Consider the following 24,800-nt stretch of genomic DNA (forward strand, 5'->3'; position numbering starts at 1 on the left):
TGGCTGTGACCAGGGGAGTGGGACCAGAGAGTTTAAAGATCAGGTGTTCAAATGAAGAAGCATCAGGGATGGGGATTATGGTAGCTTTTATTTCCTTTCTGATAATAGCGGCTATACCACCACCCCGCCCTTGTGGGCGAGGTTTGTCAATGTATGTGAATCCTGCTGGGGTGATTTGATTTAAAGAAAAATAGTCCAGGGGCTTTTGCCATGTTTCGGTCAGATACAGAAAGTCCAGGTTATTGTCTTTAATGAATTCATTCAGAATGTGGCTTTTATTGTGGATGCAGCGTTTGTTGAGCAGGGCTGCTCTGAGGTGACGTTGCATTGGGGGGGTTGTGTGGACCGGGGGAGTGGAAGGAGATTGGTCAGATTCACGTGTTTTTTGTTGTGATGGCGTAGTGTGGGCGTGTGACAGGACCGAATGGACGGGATGGAGTGTGGAGACGTGGAATGAAATAAAAGCCTCTGTGTGGAGGACGGCGTTTGCGGAGTATCTCATTATGTGCGAGGATGTCCATGCAGTCCGGAGGCAGGCGGTTATTAAAGGAGTGGAGATCTGACAGGGAGTAGAGCGGCGGCATGATCCCGTGAAGTGGCGCTAGAATGGAGCTAGCTAATGCTGGGGACCCGGGCAGCAGAGACCAGGAGCCGGATGACCGTGGAAGAAGGAGCGGTGTGAGTCCAGATAAAATGAGAGTGATAATCCACAGCATATCAGGAGAATGATTCCAGTGGTTTCCGGAGGAGAATCGTAGGAGGGGCTGACAGCCTGGTGCAGAGTGGGAGCCGGGTGACCAGCCTACCAGCTTGTTAGCTAGCTTGATAGCCACCGGCTGTAGGCGGCAGGGAGAGACGATGTCAGCGGGGAAGCCGGCTGATCGCAGCGGGATGGGAAGACCCACATGAGCCGCGGAGTTAGGGTGGAGTTAGGCTGGAGTTAGGGTGGAGTTGGGGTGGAGTTGGGGTGGAGACAGAATTCTTAGCTCGGCAGACTTCAGGGAGCCGAGGAGCATCTAGGTAGAAGCCTGCTAGGTCCGATAATGCTAGCTAGCTAGCGGGCTAGGGACCGATGAGCAGGAAAGAGCCAGCAGGTAGAAGATGACAACACAAAGATCTGTGTCGATTCGATATAGAGATGCTGCTATTTTTGCTGATGACTGACGTTTCAAAAGTAGAGAGCCAGACAGGAGAGGTTCTAATCTGGACTAAAGAACAATATTTGGGGCAGAGGAGCGGCGAACAAACAACGCCAGCATCCTCGGCGACCCGGGAAAATTGTGGTCCGAAGTCCGATTTTGCAACCATTCATTTAATTAAGTGGAGTTGAAAGGTCGCCTGAATTCGTTTTTAGAGTGTAGGTGTCTCACTATGGGATGCTTCTCACCACGTATCCCTCAGAAGCATCAATCTCATTATGCCAATGCTGATTGGCTGGTGATCATGACATCATTGTCAGGGAATCCACCTACCCTTGAACTTACTTGTGCTACAAAACAGCGCCATTCACACACCTCTTCTCGCTTCGGAGCATATCTCAACATGTTTATTAGGCTCAGCTTAACTGTCCATAGACTGGAACTATTTTAACATTCATCATTCTGTCGCATGGCGCTAGATAGCTTGATATGCTTCAACTCTCAGGACTTCACCATTGACTGGAGCTTATAGCCGTTTTTTTGAGGTTTTTGGAAATTAGTTTTGATAGAGATATTAGCACACCAGCTAATACACTGTCCCATTCAGTTGGCACTCGAGCTAACGAGGGTGGACCCTACCTGTAGCAATACCTCAAGAACTGATCATAATCAGCTTCACCTGTACTTTTTGTTTAATGCTAGTCTTAGCATAAATATATTCTAGCCTCTTAATTTTGCTCTCAAAGTGCACCAAAATGATGCATTTAAATAAGGACAATTTTATTGTAGGCATACTCTCGGAAACCCTAGCGCAGGGGTCGGCAACCCCTGGCACGCGTGCCAGCATTGGCACGCGGCACCGTAACCAGTGGCACACTAGGAATAAGTGGAATAAGAGTGCAACATATTTAAATTGTATTTTCGGATCCTGAACGAGACCCCCGCCAGAGCGCGTCCCCCCGTTACCTGCAGAAGGAAGCCATGCACGCAACGCAGCCCCGCTCTCCTTGACTCCAGGTGACTTTCTGCCGCTTTCCTCCGTGGTGCAGTGCTGATCGTTTCACCACGGAGGAAAGCACTTCATTAAATGCAGTACCCATAAGGAGCTGTACAAATGCCGCAGTTTTTGCGTGGCTGTGTATTTAGTTGAAAGCCCAGTGGCGATCTGCTCATCTCTCATCGAAATAATATGCTACAAAGGGGCGGACTGGCCATCTGTGTGTTGAACTTTCCTGTCGTCTCCCAGACCGTAGTCGAGGAGGGCAGAAGCAACAAGCTTCAGGTTCAATAACCCACTTTAGCTTAAATTACTGGAGAGAGGCGAGCTCTTCTTGGGAGGCCGTTGCATTTATTTAGCTGTTCTTCTGTTTGACAAAATACATCACAGACCTCTGTTTTTCTGCTTCCTCGTTTCACTTCCAGAAACATACACACGTTCCCTCACTGTCGCTTTACCACCCACAAACACACATGCACAAGCCACACCCCTCTTTCTCTCTTTCTTAAAGGGACAGCGATCTCATCTCACTCTGCATGACCCTAATATCATAACATGTGTGCTCTGGAGAATCACAGAACGGACGATCGTCCTTATTATTATGCCGTTTAAACCAACTATTTAAATGTGTTTGTTAAATTCGGCATCATAAGTTGCGTTGACAGGTCCACACACTGCTTCCCCGCAGCGAGGCTCCCCCCGCCCTCCTGCTGATAGTTGACGAGCGTCAAGCTCCTCAACCCCCCCCCCCCCGTTGATAATTCTCGATCGTTGGCACGCTGATAACAATTCTTTTTTTAAATGGCACTTCATATCAAAAAGGTTGCCGACCCCTGCCCTAGAGGGTCGGGTGTCCACCCATCTTACTACTCCTAATCCTGTGTAAACACTGAAGATTAAAATATTGCAACCTTCTAACTTCTATAGTTCCCATCTTTGTTTGAATCATGATATGTGCTGTGAATTAATTAGTGCAAACTAATCATTGAGAAACTTAGTAATGTGCACTTAATAAATACAAATACCAACGCCATCATGCCAAACTCACCCAGCAGAATCACTTGAACTGTGAATACATTCCTTCATCTCACCTTGTAGTGAAGGAAACAGAATAGCTCTGAAGCATCGGATTAACTTTATGCTGAAGGGGTGCATGTGTCTCTTAACTGCATCCCCCCTGTTGTGTCTCATCCGCCACTCACAGCCCGGCGCAGCTGTGACCTAGATCTACTCGATGGGAACGCTCTGATGTCACCTTTGCTCTCACGGTGTCCAGACCAATCGCTTGGCTAGAAAAAAATCGCCAAGCAGAACAGAGAACCAAGGGGCTCAGGGTTTATTGACAAAAACAGTTTGCTGCTAGCTCCCCCTCTTCACTCCGGAGAGAAGCAGGCAATCTGTGAATCCTACTGCCCTGAATGCCACAGACACTGAGGCCTGTCGGGGCCTGTGTAATCACTCACTCTTTTGTCAACAAATTGACAAAACTACAGATTAGACTTTCCAGTGAAATGACCGGCAGACATAACAAAGTTGTCAACACAGGTGCAACACAATTCTGATAATGTGTTGCAAGTAGAGTCATTTTTGACGTGTAGAAACCGGGTTTTCAACTCGACTGATAATCACTCTGTCGACAAAGACATGTCATAACACCACAATTGCCTGGCTTCTGATTAGTGTGTATTCAACTCTGGAAAAGTATTTCAAGTATGCAAAAACATGGAGTACCAATGAATCAACACAAAGGAAGCACTCTAACTGATAGTTATGCCAGGATCAGTACAGAAAATATGTTTCACATTAAATGTTATATGGAAGTTCTAAAGTTCCCTATGCTTTTTCTCAAATGTTTAACATTATACAATTCAGTATTTAAGGGGCCATAATAAAAAAGGGGCCCATTTGTAATGTCTTGGTGCGTTCAAAACTCATCTGCTTGCTTTTTTCTCTATGAACTTTCATCTCAAAGAACTAGGCTATTTCATGGAGCAATAGAAGGTGGAACAGGTCTTTTTGCATGATGTTTGTCTCTTTTTTTGTCTGTTTTGACCAAAGACCACAGGATTTGACCCACCAACATGTTCTTACTCTCAACTTATTAACGGACTGGGCTACCCTCAAGCAGCATTTTTCAAAGCTTAGGGCAGACCAATTTCAACAGGTGGTTGATAAACATATGTGACAACATTTAAATATGGTATATTCCTGCTTGGATATATTTAGGAAAAGATAAGGAGTGTAGGTTAAAGCAAGTATCTTTGAGTTTCATAGGTTAGGTAGGTTATCTAAGTGAAAAAGGGAACATTTGTTTATATTGACTTTTGGTTTCACACTGGACATGAACAACAGTCTCTTGGTGGAAAGTCCAGTGTTTGTTTGTCCTGTCGCTTTTTGCTGTACCTCTGACTTTCTTATTATCAACAGTCATAATAACCAGGGTCAATTGAGGTCGCTCTGCACGTGTAACCCCCCCTCTAGAGAGTATGTTCTGCACTGAAAAAAAAGGAAACGTTGACTCTAATGAAATGTATAATGTCAACAGATTTCACATAACTGTATTATGTTAGTTGAAAGCCATAATATTACGTTTTAATACAAAATATTAGGTTCAACTTAATATTATTGCTTTGAACTAATCTAATACAGTTATCTGAAATGTGTTGACATAATACATTTGCAATCAACGTTTCAGTTTTTTCAATGTGGACAGTGCTTGGATACTGAAGTCCGAACTTTCAAGGGCTACCAAGCAAATGTAGTTAGTACCAACTAATCAGAGATGGAGTACTCGAGTCCGGGACTCGGACTTGAGTGCCGATTTTCGGGACTCGTGACTCGACTCGGACTCGGACTCGCGTACTGATTGACACGACTCGGACTTGGACTCGTGAATTCTCGCGCACGATGACTTGGACTCGGACTCGTGAATTATCGCGTACGCCGACTTGGACTAGGACTCGTGAATTTTTCCCCCCACGATGACTCGGACTCGACTCTTACATTGACACTCCGACTTGGACCCGGACTCGAGCTAGTTTTCTCTGGAGTCTGATGTCCTCTATCCTGGCGTGTGCACCTGCGAGGCGAGTTCACGTACTGGGCCCCGCTATTCCAGTCTAAAGATGTCTAGAGACACACCCCGCATCTGCTGTATGCTTTCACACATTCTGCTTCCACATTGGAAAAGAGCGGCGCAAAATGCTTGTTATGTGGAAACAATATTGAAGAGAAGGCTCCATAACACATTACTCTAAGGATCGAGTTCAGACATATACGCTGTCTTGAACACTATCAGGTGATCTAATCAATAAATAAAGATTCAGCCGATAACACGAAAGCACATGGCTACCATGCAGAATGACGTCATTTTGCATGCTAAGTAGCCATGTGTACGTTTTTGATTTTGTGTGACACGGAAAAAAAGGGGAAAATCGTGTTGGTGAACACGAATCAATGGTTTAAATGTTGTGACTATAACACGAAATGCCGTGAGACTGGGTTGGACTGACAGGCTGCAGGATGCCAGGACAGATAATACTGTATCTATTAATATAAAGATAGTAGAGCACCTGAAAGTTTCAAAATCCCGGTACGGGTAATGGTGTCAATATTGTTTGTGTGTAGGATACCCAACTTTAGGCTCAACATGATGAAAATGTGCAATTCTCACTTTTTACACTGCAATACCCTATTAGCTATTTTGTACCATCCATTTCAATATAACCGTTCTTTCACTGGAGTATAAAGTGCTCCACTGAAAGGTAGGAGTCCTTATCCTCCTTCAAACACCCTGTTCATGGTATGACTCTGACGCTCTTGCTAGCTTGTCTCAAACATAGCTCACTCGTTGGCAGTTAGCACTAGCTAGAGCAGTTTTCTTACTAGCTAGACCAAGCTTCTACAACACCTATTTGCACGGTCAAGCAGCAGAATTTTCCGTACCACATTCTGGTTTGTGCAGAGTTTAATAGTGTTTTATACTGTCAGGAATTTGTTCGTTCAACTTTAGGGTAAGAGCAACACTCACTGCTGCATTTCTGATGATAGAATTGAATTTTGCGTGATTTGTCTGACAAATGTAAGCACATCGCCATCCCCTTTGCAACTGTGCTCTAAACAGCTCTGCCTGTGGGATTGGTTGATGCTTCAGACTTTCAAAACAACTTGCAACCCTCCCTACAAAATCAACACTTGCACCCTTCTCAGAAGTATTCCAAGTAACCACCACATTCTACTCCGTAACTGCTTATCTGAGTTGCCCTTCTGTTTTGAAAAATCTCTTATTCTTCCTGTGTACCTGTAAACAAGACATTCCTGTGGAAAAAGCATGCATTCTAAACCAGCCATCTCTGTAAATATGGGTTATGCTTCAGGAAGTAATCATATGATACAGTGGAAGAGAGCATACAAGGCATCCAGATGTACAGCATATACAAATTGTATAGAAACATATTACATAAAGAGCAGCATGAGGTCGGGGTTGCTAAAGGGCATGAATGAATCTTACTTTAAATACTAGCGAATATATAGTGATAGGGTCAAGCATACACTCTTACTTCTGGGTATTTTTCTCGGAACACAACCAACTTCAAACATCTTTATTTTGATTCCAACTACACTTCTGTAAAGTGTTGAGTTGACAAATATAACCAGGGGTGTAAAGTGGGGGCATAGAGAGGTGAAGTCCCTCCCTTTCCGGGGGACCTCCATGGGACCTTATTCCGGAAAAATTATGTATTGAAGTCAATGGCGAGAGAAAGATTATCTTTCGATACCGTTTGAATTGTGCCACGAATTACACACATGATGTTTGTCAATTTAAAAGATATTTTTGTAAGTCAAAACAATTAAAATGTGTCGTAAAACTGTGAAGTAACACTTTTTTTTGGTGTGAAATCGCTGAATGAACTACATCTCCCGTCTCGCACCACACACCAAGATGGCCGTCACGTTGGCACATTTCACTTCTTTCTTTCAGAATGAGGCGAAAAGTATTAAAAGAGGTGAAAATCACTACAACTCTGGGCATGTTGAGAGCTGTACATACACAAAATGGGAGTTAGTCGGTTCCGTAAGAGCCAGCATGCGGGACCGGGATTCTGGGATTTGTAGTCTTTCTAGTCGCGTATTTTTCATATTCTTATATTTCAACAGTTTTATGACAAACTGTGACTTTTTTTATATGGAAATTATTTGTTAAGATTGACAAACATCATGTGTGTAATTCGTGGCACAATTCAAACGGGATCGAAAGATAATCTTTCTCTCCCCATCGACTTCAATACAAGAGAGGTTTCTCAATACTCTAATTTCCCCTCCTCGACTCCTATCCTCGAGACTTACGGTACGTCCACACAGCAGAGTTAAAAAAATCTTCCAACGCTTCTGCCCATTCACTTTGAATGGGGTGACGTCACTTTGCCTCACTTTTAGCCGAACTGCATTGTGGGAAGCGGAGATTTCCAGGCATCTCAGGCTTCAGAAGTTGAGCAATGTTCAACTTTTTAATCTTCTGAAGCTTTCGGTTGAAGCGTCAGCCAATCAAATCATATGCCAGTACAAGCTCCAGCCAATCAATTCACTGCTTGTGTGTCAGGGGCGGGAGATTCATGTGATTGGTTCTTGGTCGAGCTTCAGACACGCCTGCCGGCAAGCTTTTTCCAAAGCCGCTGTGTGGACGTACCGTTAGTCCCGCCCACAGGAGATGCGAGCGGAGGACTGACGGCCCCTACACACGCGGCGTGCGTTGCCGCTTGGCGTTGGGCGTGTCTTGAGCTTGGGGAGTTTATGCGAGCAACGCGACCAACAACCAATCACATGAATCTCTCCTGTCAATTGCATAAAAGGTTTTACATTTCACACATATGATGTACATTTAGGACATTAATGTATATGGTGCGATTTTACGCAACATTCCATGCTGGCTAAATACTGTCTATGTCTGCTAGCTGTCCATTCAAACGAAGTACACTGGATATAAACTCTCCAAACAGGCGAAAACCTACCAGTTTCACCCACTGTCTCTGCCACCTCCCTCCATGCCTGGCTCCTCCGGTTTGTATACCGGTAGGTGAACAGGGACTGATCATAAAGCACCGGGTGATTCGCTACGGCTACGATTATTTTCTCCTCAATTTTTGGGAATATGAGGAAATGAACTGCGGTATGGCTCTCCCAGCATACACGCGGTTTGATTGGCTAGCGCTTGTACTGGCAGATTAGCATAAACGGGATTTGATTGGCTGACGCCTCCGTCGAGGCGTCAAAAGTAGAACATTGCTCTACTTTTGCGGCGAGCACCGCGAGAAAAGCTACGCTTTGCTCCCACAATGCAGTTCGGCGAATCGCAACGTCACCCCATTCAAAGTGAATGGGCAGAAGCCAGTGGCGGCTGGTGGAAAATATTTTTGGTGGGGCTATGGAATGTGTGTGTGTGTGTGTGTGTGTGTGTGTGTGTGTGTGTGTGTGTGTGTGTGTGTCAGTCATACTTGCCAACCCTCCCGATTTTCGCGGGACACTCCCGCATTTCTCCCGATTTCTGACAAAATCAGATTTACTCACGACTGTTTCCACTCGGACTTTAATACAGCTACACCATTGTTTGGTTTCCATGGTAGCGCGTCTCTTTAGCAGCGCGCGCAACTCAAAGTCTGAGAGGGTGAGGAAGATGAAAACTGAACAAGAATCGACAACTCGACCCTCTGATCACTCTTTTCCTGTAAAATACAGGTCCAGCCCACAAATATGCTCCATGGTGCTACAGGCATTGCCCTTACAACTACAATAAGCATGCAAATGTTAATCTACAGCTCCGGCGATCCACTAGCACCGGAGTCTACACCTGCAGACGCAGCCATCCCCCACTGTAGCATCACCTTGGATACGAGTCTAAACAACTCACAGACACACAGGCCAGGGCGCTGAAAGGGCGCCCTTTGAGCATCAGATCTGACGACGCTGATTGGCTAAAATTATGTTTCGGCGGCATAGTTTACAGATAGCAACAGTCAGCTTGTTGGCTGCAGCTGCTCTGGCTGAGGGCTCCTTTCTACCGCCCGGACGAGAGAGGCAGTGGTGTAGTCCAGGGTATACGCAGGTATACGGCGTATACCCACTTATATTTCAGACAGCATGGCGTATACCCACTTCTCAATCACCGCTGGTGCGCATTATTTAGTAGTGGCTCAATGTCATTTCATAGTACTGTGAAGACTCATGACACAAACCTACTCTGCCTCATATTGGCTAACTCTATGCCTTCGCTGGTTAGATTGGTCAGGTTTTCAGCGCGAGAACTGATGAAAAACCAATCAGAGGCAGAGTAGGTCGGGTCTTAATAAGGGAAAAAAACTGCATATAGACAAATGTTAATTTACTTTCAACTATTTGCCATTACAAAAATGGTATGAACTGTTAAAATGAAGCGAGCCATTCAGACTAAAATTTCCTTTTACAATAAACGTCCTTGTGGAACTACATCGGCCAGCAGCTCAGCTACAGATAGTGAGGCTAGAACACCGGAGCTGTTAGCTGATAGCCCTGTTATCATCAGCCCTGACATCAGCCCAACACCTGCGCTCCCTCCGTCCCCCTCATCCGTTGAAGAGGATGCTGACAGGGAAGGAGATGAAGACGACAATAACGGTGGGTCTCACTTCTATATTTTAAGATTTTTGTAACAAATCGTAGCTAGGTAGTCATATATACTAACATAAAAGTAGTAATAGCATTATTTTCGTTAATAGTTGGTTTCAACTTTTAAATTTAGTATTTCTGATTCTAGTGGCGCTAGTTAGCTATTATAGCTTCATGGCAATGAGCACAGCACACCTTAGTGAGACAGAAAGACATTTGGAAAATACATCCATTATTTGCTGCAATCCATATTTATTACTCTGAACTTTATTGTGTCCCTTAAGCTAAGTGTCTGCCCCAACTTTATTTTCCCGACATTTACATTTATCTTGTACACAAAATCCATCCCCATACACCAGAGATAGCCTGAAAGCTTTTCAAGAGCATAGCTAGGTACCACGCAATCTGAAGAACGTTAGCGCTTAGCTAACGTTAGCTAACATAATGCTAAGATCATCGTGTGTTTGGTGACGTGACACAGCTATCTGCTTAATTGTAACATTAGCTGTGGCAACTGAAGATTAGTGTTTTGGATTGTCAGCGTTTTCCTGTCAAATGGAGATAAAAAATTAGCTAGCTAGCACTAGCAGCTACATAATTTGAGGTCAAATGTAGCTAGTGCTAATTTATAGGAGACTGCACAATCTGAGGGTAGATGTTGGCTGCCAGTGGTCTCTTCTAATTAAAGACAGCCATTTATCCCGCCGATCTACCTCTTTTAGGATTGAATAAAGTCTTATATCTGTGTTACTTTGGCGACTGTTGTTTCAGCCAACAGCTTAAAAATAGCAAGGGCATTTTGACCTTGTGCGACGTACAGCCAGATTCGGGCATAGCGACGCTACGTGGAATCCACGAATTTGGATACATTATGAAAACGGGTACTTTTATTTTGAAGGCAGGATGCGGTAGGAAGTAAAAGACGTATATGACGGTAAAAGTTTAAAAGTGCGTCTTCCTCACGAAAGGAAACGTGCTGTTGTTTACCAAGGACCTGGTTGAAAAGGGCACAAGGTTTGTCTGTGTTTAGGTCTAATTTGTGTGCAACATTGAGTCACGTCATAACGCCTTTTCTTAGAAGAGTTTTCACACTTTGTATTGACACAGCCATGGATAAAGCTACAGCTAGGCCCTGTGTAATTGACTATTTGACTATTTGGGGGCTAAAATGAAAAAATCTAATAATGCAGATTATGAAGGTGACAACTTTACACTTTTGAATAGGTTATGGTCATTGTTCCCCTTTTATAGCCTATAATTCAATCACTTTTGTTGTTCTTCCCTTAGACATCAATAATGACTGGCCTGACCTGTGGACTGTCAATCAAAAAGAGGATTTTAAATCCAAGAACCCCTGGTTGGGATCCAAAAACAAAAAACTTGGTAAGTTTAGGTATCTTGTTAGTTTAGGTAGCTTCTGAAACAGTGGACACACATTAATATTGTGTGCGTGTGTGTGTGTGTGTCCTTTTATGTATATGGGAAAAATAGACCATGCACACATACAGCTGTGGATACAGTAGTTACATTGTATGTTTATGCTTCACAGGATGTCTGGTTTGTAGCAGTGTGAACTCCATTGGGATCAACAAGGAGCAAGGTGTATCACTCTCAAGAGAATGGATGAACTTTGAAATTCAAGTGTCTTCTCAGGGAAGTAGAGAAACAAGTCTGTCAGTCTTGAGAAATAAGATCAGGAAACATGCTTTGTCCAAGGCACACTCTCAGGCTGTGAAGGTGGCAGAACAACAAAAAGAATCGGCCATTGAGAATGCAGTGGAGGTTATGACTGAGTCCTACAAGAAGGAAACTGATGCTGTGTTCCGAACAGCCTACCATTTGGCCAAAAAGAACAGACCCTTTTCTGACCATGAGAGCCTCATTGAGCTGCAGGAACTGAATGGTGTTAAGATGGGCTCAATACTTCATTCACGTTACAGTGCAACACAAATCATACAACATGTTGCCAGTGAGATGCAGAGCAAAATTGTGAGTAACATAATAGCATCATCCACGAAGTTAGCTGTCCTTATTGACGAGGCCTCTTCTTTAAGTCACAAACTTGTCCTGACAGTTTCTGTAAAAGCGTCAATTGAAGGAGCAAGCCCTGAGTTCATATTCCTTCATCTAGTTGAATTAGACAATCAGAGAGCAGATGGCATAGAACAGGCTTTACTCACCTGTTTAATGAAGGCTGGCTTTACAGAAGAGTGGCTTCTTGAAAACTGGGTAACATTTGTGTCTGATGGAGCCAGTGTCATGCTAGGAAAGAAGTCAGGAGTAGCAACCAAGTTGACCTCGAGATTCCCAAGGCTCTTTGTGTTGCACTGTATGAACCATAGGCTGGAACTAGCTGTGTCAAATGCTGTTGATGAGGTGACGGGTGTCAACCACTTTAAAATATTTATGCAGAAGCTATATTCACTTTATAGTATGTCGAACAAAAATGAGCGTGAACTCAAAGATGCAGCAGCTGAAGTAGGCTCACAACTTCTTCGCATTGGCAGAGTTTTAGATGTACGCTGGGTGGACAGTAGCTTTCGTACTGTTCGTGCTGTGTGGACATCCCTGGGAGGTCTTGTGCAGCACTTTAAGAATGCGTCTTCCGATGAGATGAGGTCCACCAAAGAGAAACAAATGTACAGAGGTTTATTATACCGTCTTCAAAGTCCTGAATTTATCTGTGACCTTGGGCTCATGTATGACACTCTCCATGAACTAAGTGTCCTGTCACTGGAGCTTCAAGCTCATTCTATAACTCTCCTCAGAGCAGAGCATCTGCTGAAACGCTCAATCAGAGTGATACAGTCTTTCAAAGAGAGTCCAGGTGAAAAATACTGTGAGGCTTTAGAGGCAAAAGAGGCTGGGGAGTATCGCTCTATAGCTCTAGTAGGAAATGCAAAGCTGAAGTCAATCAATCCAGGCCAGTTCTTACAAAGCCTTGTGAACAATCTTGAGCAACGCTTGTCTTTCGAAGATGCGGTCATCAAGGACTTCAGCATCCTTGATCAGAGTAAATGGCCATCAAACCCCAGCATTCGCCATGGTGAAGACCAGGTTAAGCGACTGTGCAAGCGATTTCACTTGTGCACAGACCAAGCACTGAATGGGATGCGAGACCTACTGGAAGAGCCCAATAGTGAGCCCAAGGACCTAAAACCACTCATGAACTGTATGAAGACATTCCCTGTCAGCACAGCAGAGTGTGAGAGGAACTTTAGCCTTATGAACAATATAAGCTCAGACAAAAGGGCTGTACTACTGATCTCAAACATATCAAACTTGATGATGATTAATATCAACGGCCCCCCTACTTCTATGTTTGATCCTCAAAAGTATATGAGGACCTGGTTGAAGAGACACCGTGCTGCCACTTCTATGCGTTCAAGGCAATGCGGTGTGAAAACTCCTGCAGAAAGCAAGTCTGTCTAGAAAATACTGTAATATGAGCACTTACTTAGAAACCCAGCACTGGGTTGAGAGAGTCACTTTGGTTTTCATGGATATGTTGTAAAATGTATATATTTTTGTTCATTGTTAACTATATATTGTTGTTTTGTAACATATCGTTTTGAATTTATTGTTGAATTATTTGAATGATGATATTCAATATTTGTGGTGATATTTATTTATATATATATATATATATATACACTATATTGCCAAAAGTATTGGGTCACCTGCCTTGATGTGCATATGAACTAAAGTGACATCACATTCTTAATCCATAGGGTTTCAAATGACGTCGGTCCACCCTTTGCATCTATAACAGCTTCAACTCTTATGGGAAGGCTTTCCACCAGGTTTAGGAGTGTGTTTATGGAAATATTTGACCATTCTTCCAGAAGCGGCAACTGAAGTTGGATGAAGAGACTGGCTCTCAGGCTGTGCTCCTAATTCATCCCAAGGGTGTTCTATTGGTTTGAGGTCAGGACTCTGTGCAGGCCAGTCAAGTTCATCCACACCAAACTCTGTCATCCATGTCTTTATGGACCTTGCTTTGTGCACTGGTGCACGGTCATGTTGGAACATGAAGGGGCCATTCCCAAACTGTTTTCAAAGTTGGGAGTATGGAATTGTCCAAAATCTCTTGGTTAAATTACCTCACAAATGCGCTTCTGGAAGAATGGTCAAAAATTCCCATAAACACACTCCTAAACCTTGTGGAACGCTCTGCTTATTTATATAACAAATAATTCACTCATGAGAAGGAACGACAGATGTCCCGTAATGTAGTGGAGTAAAAGTAAGATATTTTACTTTGAAATGTAGTGGAGTAAAAGTAAAAAGTCCCCCAAAATGGAAATACTTAAGTAAAGTACAGATACTTCAAAAAAGTACTTAAGTACAGTAACGAATTACATTTACTTCGTTACTGTCCACCACTGTGTGTAAGTAATACTGAGTAACTATACTGGGTTAATATTTTTGGGGTGAACTAAATAGAGTATGTCACTATAAAACAGGGCGATAATCCTTTGCACTATGGGCTGCTTAAAAAAAATTGCAAAACTAAGAGTATACCCACTTCTCCAGGGACCACTACACCACTGGAGAGAGGGTAATGATACACGCTGCGGCCAGGGAGGAAACATGTGACTTATCAGTAACTTTAGACATCGTAAAACAATTTTAAACGAGATGTTATTGTAGATTATACATTTTACTGATACCAACTATATAATATTTACCTTGTTCTTTAAAAATAAAAATAAAAAATATATATTTTTTGGAAATATATTTTTTAATTTATTTTTAATTTTTAATGACAATCAAACATGTGGGAAGAGGGGGGGCGGCGCCCCTAGCGCCCCTATGGGCCGGCCGCCACTGGCAGAAGCGTTGAAGCGGCAACGCATGCCGTCGTGTGTAGGGGCCGTGAGGAGGGGAACCGAGGAGAGAGGAGGGGAAATTAGAGTATTGAGAAACCTCTATACTTTTTCCGAAATAAGGTCCGATGGGTCGGAAGTAGATGGGCGGGACTTCGCCTCTCTATTAAGTTTCGGAGCTTGTCCATTTTCTTTTTTGATCTTAACTTAAACTAAAAAAAGTTTAGTGACTGGATCTTGCAATGACGCTTTTTCAGTGACACATTCTGTCCGAAGACAAAGTCTCAAAAACCTCTCCTAGTTCCTGCAATAGGAGCTCAAGGAGGACATGTTGCCTCTGTTACACACAAACATCGCTGTCAGGGCAGGTAAATATGTCAGAGAGATTAAAAAAAAAGCCACCGAAACACATGGCTGTCCTATATGTGTAACGCGTGCCACTGTCGCCGTCATTACGGGTCCATATGCTGGTCCTGGACCCCTGTCTTTTATGGTGTTGTTGACAAAATGCCCCTAAGACCTGTTATTACTGCTTCCTGCCCTGCAGAGGAGGGGAACTCAGCAACCTCTCTTTCTCTCTCGCCTAAACAGAAATCTGAGCTGGGTGCACTGAAGCAAAACCAAAACACTCCGCTGTCATGCTGCATGCACGGAATGGAGAGCACGTCAGGTGGTGGCCGCAAAGTCATGAATGCTACTGCTGAGCAGACACAAAAATAAAGAGTAATGATAGTATTGTTTTGCACGTAAGAGCAGCTTCCGGCCTAATTACAGTGACAGGCCAGCTCCTGTGTTTAAAACTAAACATTTTCTTAATTACAACATAAGCGCCAATTGTCCAGGTGATTCAGAGGAAATAGTGTGTATTCAGTGCGGTTGTGAGCGTTGTTAGGTGGACCTTTTGCTTTAGAAAAGAACTTCTTAAAACTAAAAGTAATTCTTAATACACAAATGTACATCGGTGTCTTTCTGCAGCAAAAAAAGATTCATTCGGCTCCAAAGTTTGCAAAGGAAAACAGTTGAAAAGGTGTGTGCATGTGTGTGCCCTGTGTGTGTTTAGGGGGTGGGGGGGACCCTTGTAGCGGCAGAAAGAATGGAGAAAGTCAACACTGCCGATTCCATAAAACATGCAAAATAATAAATCATTCCCCATGCGTGCAACACGTTAAACCAAACCCAAAACATAAACAAAGTAGACTATTGGTAGGCCTACGTTTTTTCTGCTTTGCAACAAGTTAAAAAACGAGTGTCCTCAAACTCACCGGTGCTTTGTACCTGCTGGATCCCCGCACTGAAAGACAAAGTGTACTCTGCAGGCAATGTAGTGCAAAGACGCAGCAGCACACGGCCAGAGAAGTCCGCATCCTCGCCCCGTCAGGAGCCGTGCTGGTGCACAGGCGGGCTGGATGTGGCGCAGGAGGAGCGGTGAGCAAAGCCGGGAGTCACACGGCTGCAGAATCCGGGGCTACGTCTCTTTAAATAGACTCTGACTTCTTTGTTCTCCTAAAGGTTTTTTTCCTCCACTTACACTTTTTTTTTTTTTTTTTACAGCCCAGGGCTGATAATACCACCCGCTACCATGTGACTCTTAACCCTTTCTCTGCCGCGTGCCGGCAATTCAAAACATTTGAGAGCTTTGCTTGATTCACCCACCTGTGTTTATTGATTATGAAGAAACCATATATTTAGTTATTTAATATTTATTTTAAATACACACGGCATTTAACATTGTAAACAGAGACAGCAGTGCATGGGCAGGCACACTGCAGGGGATATTATAGGATTAGTATAAGAGTATTATTACACAAAAACCTAGAGTAAAACTAACCAGCAAACCAATAAAAAAATGCAAATCCTCTTTATGAGGGGAGAAATATATAATCAATGTTAAACAACACAGATTCCTACCTTATTGGAAAGACAATGAATACCCCAAACAAATATATATATTTTAATGTTATTGTTCATTTAACTAAAAGTCCTTCATGTTTCAGCTCCCTGTGGAGCTGTGGTGGAAAAAGTATTCAGATTCTTTACTTGACTAAAAGTACTAATACCACACTGTAGAAATACTACATTTTAAGTAAAAGTACTACATCGAGAATGGTTCTTAACTAAAAGTACTTAGGCTAATACTTGTAGCCTACTGAATGTATAGTTACTAGAAAACAAATCTGTAAAATAAACGTAGTAGAGTAAAAAGTAAAACATTGGCTTACAAATGTATGGTCGAAATATAAAGTAGTATAAAATGAAAGTACTTAGGTAAAGTAAAAAAGTACCTGAACTTAAGAACTGTATTGAGTAGACTTAGTCACTTTCCACCACTGCTCTGGAGACACTTAATTCTTCATTTCAATTTTATTTTGCTTAAAAACCTCTTAACAATAGGGATCTGACTTTGACGTGGTCAATTAGTTACGTTCCCCGTTAAGTGCAGGGCTGGGGTCAAAGGAATAGCTAAAGAGTGAAAGCAGATGGAAAGTTATGCCTCGCTCTGTCTAAAGATCATTCAAACACCTACAAGGGGCCCTATTATGCTCACTTTAAGGGTTCATATTTGTATTTTGTGTCTCTAATGTGTCATGTCTCCATGCTTTAATGTTCAAAAAGCTCTTTATTTTTCTCATACTGCCTGTGATGCAGCACCTCTTTTCACCCTCTGTCTGAAACCAGAGCCCAGTCTGCTGATTGGTCAAATGGAGGCATTTCAGGCAGGGGGGATTGTGTGGGAGAGAATTTCCCTCTGGAGGGAACTTTTGGATTTTAGCCTTTGCAGACCATTTACATGCACATAAACCTTTTTTCAGAATATCAAACTATTGATAGAGCAATAGCCTACTAATGATTTGGGGAAGGGGAAGCAATAAGTATAATGTCTATATTTTGTACAAGAAATGTGATAAAGACACAGTGTGTGGTAAAGAGAAACAAAAATAGAAATCTCTTAATTTATTTTCGAGCTGTCAAGATGAAATGCTCGGCCCACTGGGGGTTTCTGACCCACCTCCGTCCCCTTGTGCAGAAAAGAAACCTTCTGTGATTCAGTTTGAGATCATTTCTATAATTACAACCACTAATAGCAGTAAAGAATTTAGATTTCCTGTCTAATGGCTGTCAGGTTTTTAAAAGCGATTTGGACATGAAAAAAGGGCTCTAATAAAATCTGAATGCCTTACAAGGAATTGCAAGCTCTGTACCACATAAAGCCTGTTATCTGCTAAATGTAATGAAAGAGAAAAGGGAAAAGCTTTACAAGAAAGTGACACTTGTAATTTCCGTACAGGAGACTATAATTAATGTTACTGGATGCAGATGTGTAACGTAGGCCTACATAATGCAAATTTAAGTAACATGTAAAGCCTACCATCAATCGGTCAGACATTATTATTTAAGTTGTGAGTTGGGTAACATAACATAGTATCACAATAACATGTAACAAAAATAACAGTCATGGATTTATGTTCCTGTTTTCAACAGTTTTATAGTTGTACAGATCATTGGTCCAAAAAACAATAACAGCTTCAGAGAACAACTTTGACAGTCGCAGCGGAAAAACACAAAGGGCCAATGCAGGGTAACTTAAAAGGGACCTATCATGCAAAATGCACTTTGTGATGTCTTTTATACATGTGTCCCCAGTGCGTCAGGGAACTCACGCAGCATCAGAAAATAAAACCCTCTCTCCTTTCCTCTGTACCCAAATCTTTTAAAAACGGGTGTACAACGAGCGGATACAGATTCCATCCAAACTGACGTCAAATTGGCGGCGGACCCACAGAAAGTTGCTATCAGAAACAATGCCTGACGTGCTTTGGACGTAATCTCGTCTTGGTTTACATTAGCAAGCCTCGCTAACACTCAGAGCTAACCTGTACTGTGTAGAGCAGTGGCACGCCCCCCAAAGATCGCAGGGGGCTACGAAAAAACACTATAATATTACTATTAGGCTTGGGCGGTATGACGGTATTACGGTATACCAGGGTATTTCGAAATACCGTCGGTATGATTTTCAATACCGTGACGTCACAGACTGTGCGCCAAATCACAGATGCGTTTCATTCTATTACACTGACACAGAGTTTTGACAGGGACGACATTGGTTGTAATGCACAGCACGCGCCAGCAGAGGGCAGTCCGTCTTTCCCGCTCTCAGAGCTCAGCACAGAGCTGAGCTGAGCAAGATGGCGGCAGCATTTGCCGGCCCTGAACTCGGACAACTAGTAAAAAAGAAAAATGCCTCTGCGCCTGTTTGGCACTATTTTGGGTTTACTCGTCGCCAGTGACTTCATCCAGCACAACGAGAGACAGAGGCACTTCTTTGGGAATGTTTAAGACGGGGTGAGTGAGTGTTGACATTTTTTAATCCTATGCAACTGGTTGATGGTTTTGTAGTCGAGGTCGGACGGTTTTAAAAACGAAAGCATTTACGTGCTAAACATTCACGCGAGTAATCCAATGAATCAAATGGAAATAAGGTTTTTTAACACATGCACGGAATAATATTGCCAAACTAGTTAGTGAATATAGCAAACTTTATTCAATAAGTCAAGTATTTACTCTCGGAAAATGTTTACAGTATGTATGATGATATATTGTTAACTTAGCTCACTATGGAAACAACGTCGGACATCTACAAACGCGTCCTGTATCCGATCTCAAAATGTGCCATTTGCACAATGTGTCATGTATGCAGCCCTTGTTTTGCACTTGCGCACACGTCGCGGCACTTTGCGAGCGTCTACCGGCTCGGTCTGCATTTTACACCGAACATATAATATACCGTTCGAAACATCTATTTGCCGCCGAACGCCACCTCACTCAAGTCGACCCAAGTCATACCGTCAGTGGCGGTTGGTGGAAAATATTTTTGGTGGGGCTGTTGATATAGTGAGTAAAACATTTTTTGGGGGAGAAATTACTCCTTAAATTGGGACCGATACCGTCATATACCGTATACCACGGTATGATGTCAGCAAGGTATGACGGTATGAAAAAAATTATACCGCCCATGCCTAATTACTATTAAGAATTACTATAGAAATACCACAAAAAACTGCTATAGTATTTCTATGGTGTTTTGGGACACACTATAGAGAATTACTTTATTAATACTATAGAGTTGGCTATGGTGATCTTATAGTGAAGTTACAGTTATACTATAGTGTTTCCTGTAGTATTTCTATGGTTTTTCGGCTAGTATAGGAAATTACTATAGCTATACTATTGAGTTTTATGTAGTATCACTATGGTGCTTTCTATATTATTTATATGGTTTTTTGGAACACACTACAGAACATTACTATAGTAATACTATAGAGTTGGCTATGGTGATCTTATAGTGAATCCATTGTTAATTAGCTTTAATAATGATGTATTCATCCCTATAGTAAGTATGGTATCAACAAATAAAAGTTAGCAGGCAGAGCAGTTTCAATTTGAAAGATAGGGACTTTATTAACTAAATAAAATACATTGTTCACAGAATATGAATACGAATAAGTTAAATGTAAAAAAATTACAAGAACAATTTCAGGCCTGAAACAGAAATGGTTGGGCAATGAAATTAAGGGAAAAAGTGTCCCAACTCCTATATACAGTATAAACATATTTCACATTCATATACTTACAACCCATGCCTCTCTACCAAGTCTAAGATGCAAACTCTGACAAGTTTGAGGCTGATCTTCTCGGTAAGAATGTCATTTTGCAGTTCATCAAATACTTCTGGAATTTTCTTCTTAAGTAGATCAGTTAGGCCATTCAGAAGAACTGGTTCTTGGCTGAACAAAACAATAAGAGCAAGCACAGCACAAAGTAAAGTTCTGGCCTATGTGATTTTTTGAAACACAATTTAACAAGCATGGTACATGTATACCTGAGTTTGACAGACTTCTCCTAGGACAGGCTGAAGATCCGGTGCTTCAGAAAAGTGCACTTGGAATCTGTCAAAGTTACTGATTCTCACTTCTATCAACATCTATAAACTCTTTGAAGTCTGTGTTGTATTTTAAAATCCTATCAAGGACAAATCCAAATTCACCTGTTACTTTCAGGAGATGGTTCGTGCTTTGGACACTGTAGATTTTTCTTTTAATTTACTTTTTGCTAGGACTTTAACAGATTCCTGCAGCTCATTCCCGCTTCCTTTAATTATAAGAAAAAGACAAATTCATCCTGATGTTGACTAATCATATTATGCCAGATTAAATTAAATGCCATCATCTATCATCTTCTAGTTAAAACCCATTAATACACGCCTTATATAAATTATAAGCAGTATGGTAATTTTAAGTTAATTAACTTCACCCATAAAGACAACTTCTAGAGAAGCACAGGGGAGATTCTGCTCAGCCTCCAGTGGCGTTTTCTCCTGGAGGCTGGGTATTTCTTTATATTTTTTATTTGTATTTAAAAACATCTCTCCGCTGTTGTCAGTGAGTATTTTACAAAGACTGAAACAGCGCCCCTCTAAATTAATGTGTGGTGAAACACAGTATTGCACGCTACACTCACTCTATACTACACCCGCAGTCCGCTGTGTCAGGGACATGTCAAGGAATTTTTGTTGCCTGCTGAGTCACACTGCACAGCTGTTTCTACACGGACCACTATTGCGGTAAGCATGTTGTAACTTCCGGTTGTTGTTGTCATCTCCGGGTATCCCGTGTGCCTGTTCTGTTGCTGATAGCTTGTTATCTTAACTTAATCGATCGTTTTAAAACTCTTGATCACGGCAACTGCCTGACGTTGTAATCACACGTTACTACAGCTTAAGCACTCACAAACTCTCCTTCTCTTAGCGACTGTAACTCCACAGTTGCCTACACTCTTTTCGGGTTTGCTAACGGTAGCTACTTTAGCTTGATAGCTAGCCATGGCTCTTTCCCCACCCTCGGGTGCTATTTCCTGCTCTAACTGTCTCATGTTTGGTTACTCCCCTACCTCCTTTACTGGTACCGATACATGTGTTAAATGTAGTATAGTTGTTAGGTTGGAGGCGGGAATCATAGCCATAGAAGCCCGGCTCCGCATCTTAGAAAATAACTCAGCTACAGTAAAGCCCATGTTAGCCGGTGCGGACCGGCAAAAGGTAGCTCCTCTTAGCCGTCCCCCGGCAACTCCCGAGCAGCAGGGAGAATGGGTGACTGTTCAGAAGGGGCATAACGCGAAACCCGCAGGTCCCCACCAACCCGTTCACGTATCTAACAGATATTCCCCACTCAGCGAGACACCCGCTGAGAAGCCAACTCTGGTTATTGGTAGCTCTATTATGAGACACGTGAATTTAGAGACCGATGCCTCCACAGTCACATGCATTCCGGGGGCCAGAGCGGGCGACGTTGAGGCGCATCTTAAACTGCTGGCTAAAAATAAACGTAAATACAGTAGGATTGTTATTCACGTCGGTGGTAATGATGTTCGTTTACGCCAATCAGAATGCACCAAACTTAATGTGGCGTCGGTGTGTAGTTATGCTAAAACAATGTCGGACACCGTAATCTTCTCTGGTCCCCTCCCCAATCTGATCAATGATGACATGTATAGCCGCATGTCATCATTTCAGCGCTGGTTGTCTTGGTGGTGCCCAGCAAACAATGTGGGCTTCGTGAATAATTGGACAGCCTTCTGGGGAAAACCTGGTCTGATTAAGAGAGACGGCATTCATCCTACTTTGGAAGGTGCAAATCTCATTTCGGCAAACATTTCAGGGCTCTGTGGACTTAATCCATGACAAACTGGAGTTGAGACCAGGAGGCAGAGTCGCAGTCTTACACGCTTCTCTGCGCTCTCTCCTAGGCAGTCATCCATAGGAATCCCGACCCCAATAAAATACCCAATATTAACGGTGTGTGTGTCTGCCCAAGGACAATTTAAGGTAAAACCTAATAGAGGTGTCATACATAATAACCTAATAAAAGTAAATGTAACAACTACTACAGTGCAACAAAACAGGAAGATTAAATGTGGTCTCTTAAACATAAGATCTCTAGCATCTAAAGCAATACTGGTAAATGATTTAATATCAGATTATAATATTGATATATGCTGTCTCACTGAAACTTGGTTGAGACATGAAGAATATGTCAGCATAAATGAGGCCACTCCACCCAGCCATATCAATACTCATATTGCCCGAGGCACGGGCCGAGGAGGTGGAGTTGCAGCAATCTTTGACTCAAGTTTACTTATCAATACTAAACAAAAATTAAATTATACCTCCTTTGAAAGCCTCATTTTCAGTCTTACGCATCCGACCTGGAAAACTTTGCAGCCAATCTTATTTGTTACAGTGTACCGTGCACCAGGTCCTTATTCAGAATTCTTATCAGAATTCTCTGAGTTTTTATCAGCTTTGGTACTTAAAACAGATAAAGTAATTATCGTAGGTGACTTTAATATTCATGTTGACGATGATAAAAATAGCCTTACTGTTGCATTTAATTCTATATTAGATTCTGTTGGTTTCTGTCAGAGTGTAAATAAACCAACCCACTGCTATAATCACACTCTTGACCTTGTTCTGACTTATGGTATTGAAATTGAGCAACTATTAGTCGAACCGCATAATCCTGCTTTATCCGACCATTTCTTAGTAACTTTTGAAGTACTGTTACTAGACTACAAAGCATTAGCCAAAAGCTCCTGCAGCAGAAACCTATCCGTTAGTGCTATAGCCAAATTTAAGGAAGAGATTCCACCAATACTTAACTCGATAGCATGTCTGCATGTAGGGGAGGAAACTTATACAAAATGTACACCCCCCCAAATTGATCATGTTGTTGATAGTGCTACAGATGCGCTGCGAATAAAATTAGACTCTGTTGCTCCTTTGAAAAAGAAGAAAATAAAACAACATAGATTAGCTCCATGGCATAATGCCGAAACCCGCAAAATAAAGCAAAAGTCGAGACAACTTGAAAGGATATGGCGTTCCACTAAACTTGAAGAATCTCGTTTAATTTGGCATATTACTCTCAATGAATATAAGAAAGCACTGCGTAAAGCGAGAGCAGCATACTACTCTTCATTAATAGATGAGAATAAGAATAATGCAAGATTTCTTTTCAGCACTGTAGCCAGGCTGACAGAGAGCCACAGCTCGACTGAGCCTTCTATTCCCATAGCACTCAGTAGTAATGATTTTATGTGCTTTTTTAACGATAAAATTGTTACTCTTAGAAACAAAATCAATGACCTCTTGCCTTTGACCAGTATAGTGTTATCAACAGCTCCCGGAAACGTAAGTTCTAATAATATTACACTAGATAGTAAACTAGAATGCTTTTCAGCCATAAACCTTGAACAATTAAATTCAATGATTCTCTCTTCTAAACCATCAACGTGTATCTTAGACCCGATTCCAACTAAGCTGTTAAAAGAAGTTTTTCCATTAATTAGCACTTCTTTATTAAATATTATGAATATGTCTTTATTATCAGGCTATGTTCCAAAATCATTCAAAGTAGCAGTGATAAAACCGCTTCTTAAAAAGCACAACCTCGATCCAGAGGTTTTAGCCAACTATAGACCTATTTCTAATCTTCCGTTCCTCTCAAAAATTCTTGAGAAAGCAGTCGCAAAACAGCTGTGTGATTACTTAAGAAACTATGATTTATTTGAAGATTTTCAGTCTGGCTTTAGAACACAACATAGCACAGAGACAGCTCTGGTTAAAGTCACAAATGACATTCTAATAGCCTCTGACAAGGGACTTGTCTCTATTCTTGTCTTACTCGATCTTAGTGCTGCATTTGATACTATCGACCATGATATCCTATTGCAAAGACTAGAGCACTTAGTTGGCATACAGGGAACTGCTTTAGGCTGGTTTAGGTCTTATCTATCTGAACGCTCTCAGTTTGTACGTGTCAACGATGAATCTTCCATGCAAACCAAAGTTAGCCATGGAGTGCCACAGGGCTCAGTGCTTGGACCTATTTTGTTCACCCTATATATGCTTCCATTAGGCAATATTATAAGGAATCATTCTGTAAACTTTCATTGTTATGCGGATGATACTCAACTATATTTATCAATCAAGCCTGATGAAATTAATCATCTAAATAAAATTCAAGACTGCCTCAAGGACTTAAAAACGTGGATGACCTTAAATTTTTTGATGTTAAACACGACCAAAACTGAAGTTATTGTACTTGGCCCGAAGAATCTACGAAACAAATTATCTAAAGATAT

At 42.1% G+C, this 24,800-nt stretch overlaps 2 protein-coding genes across 2 annotated transcripts in view; one reads left to right on the plus strand and one right to left on the minus strand.

Annotated features, from left to right (window-relative positions):
* The window catches only part of mmp11a (matrix metallopeptidase 11a), a 47,643-nt gene extending 31,516 nt beyond the window's left edge, over positions 1–16,127 (minus strand). The window contains exon 1 of the mRNA XM_079687622.1: positions 15,866–16,127. Within this exon, the coding sequence (XP_079543748.1) occupies positions 15,866–15,967 (102 nt within the window). The 5' untranslated portion in view covers positions 15,968–16,127. The remainder of the gene's footprint in view (positions 1–15,865) is intronic.
* On the plus strand, positions 9,288–13,206 carry LOC307042846 (E3 SUMO-protein ligase KIAA1586-like; the record flags this gene model as incomplete). The annotated part of the gene is made up of 3 exons (XM_079687011.1): positions 9,288–9,783; positions 11,062–11,157; positions 11,324–13,206. The coding sequence occupies exons 1-3, from the start codon at positions 9,558–9,560 to the stop codon at positions 13,204–13,206; spliced, it is 2,205 nt and encodes a 734-aa protein (XP_079543137.1). The 5' UTR covers positions 9,288–9,557.
* Positions 16,128–24,800: the final 8,673 nt, after the last annotated feature.

The sequence above is a fragment of the Notothenia rossii genome (assembly GCF_949606895.1).
Source record: "Notothenia rossii genome assembly, chromosome: 6".
Taxonomy (NCBI): domain Eukaryota; kingdom Metazoa; phylum Chordata; class Actinopteri; order Perciformes; family Nototheniidae; genus Notothenia; species Notothenia rossii.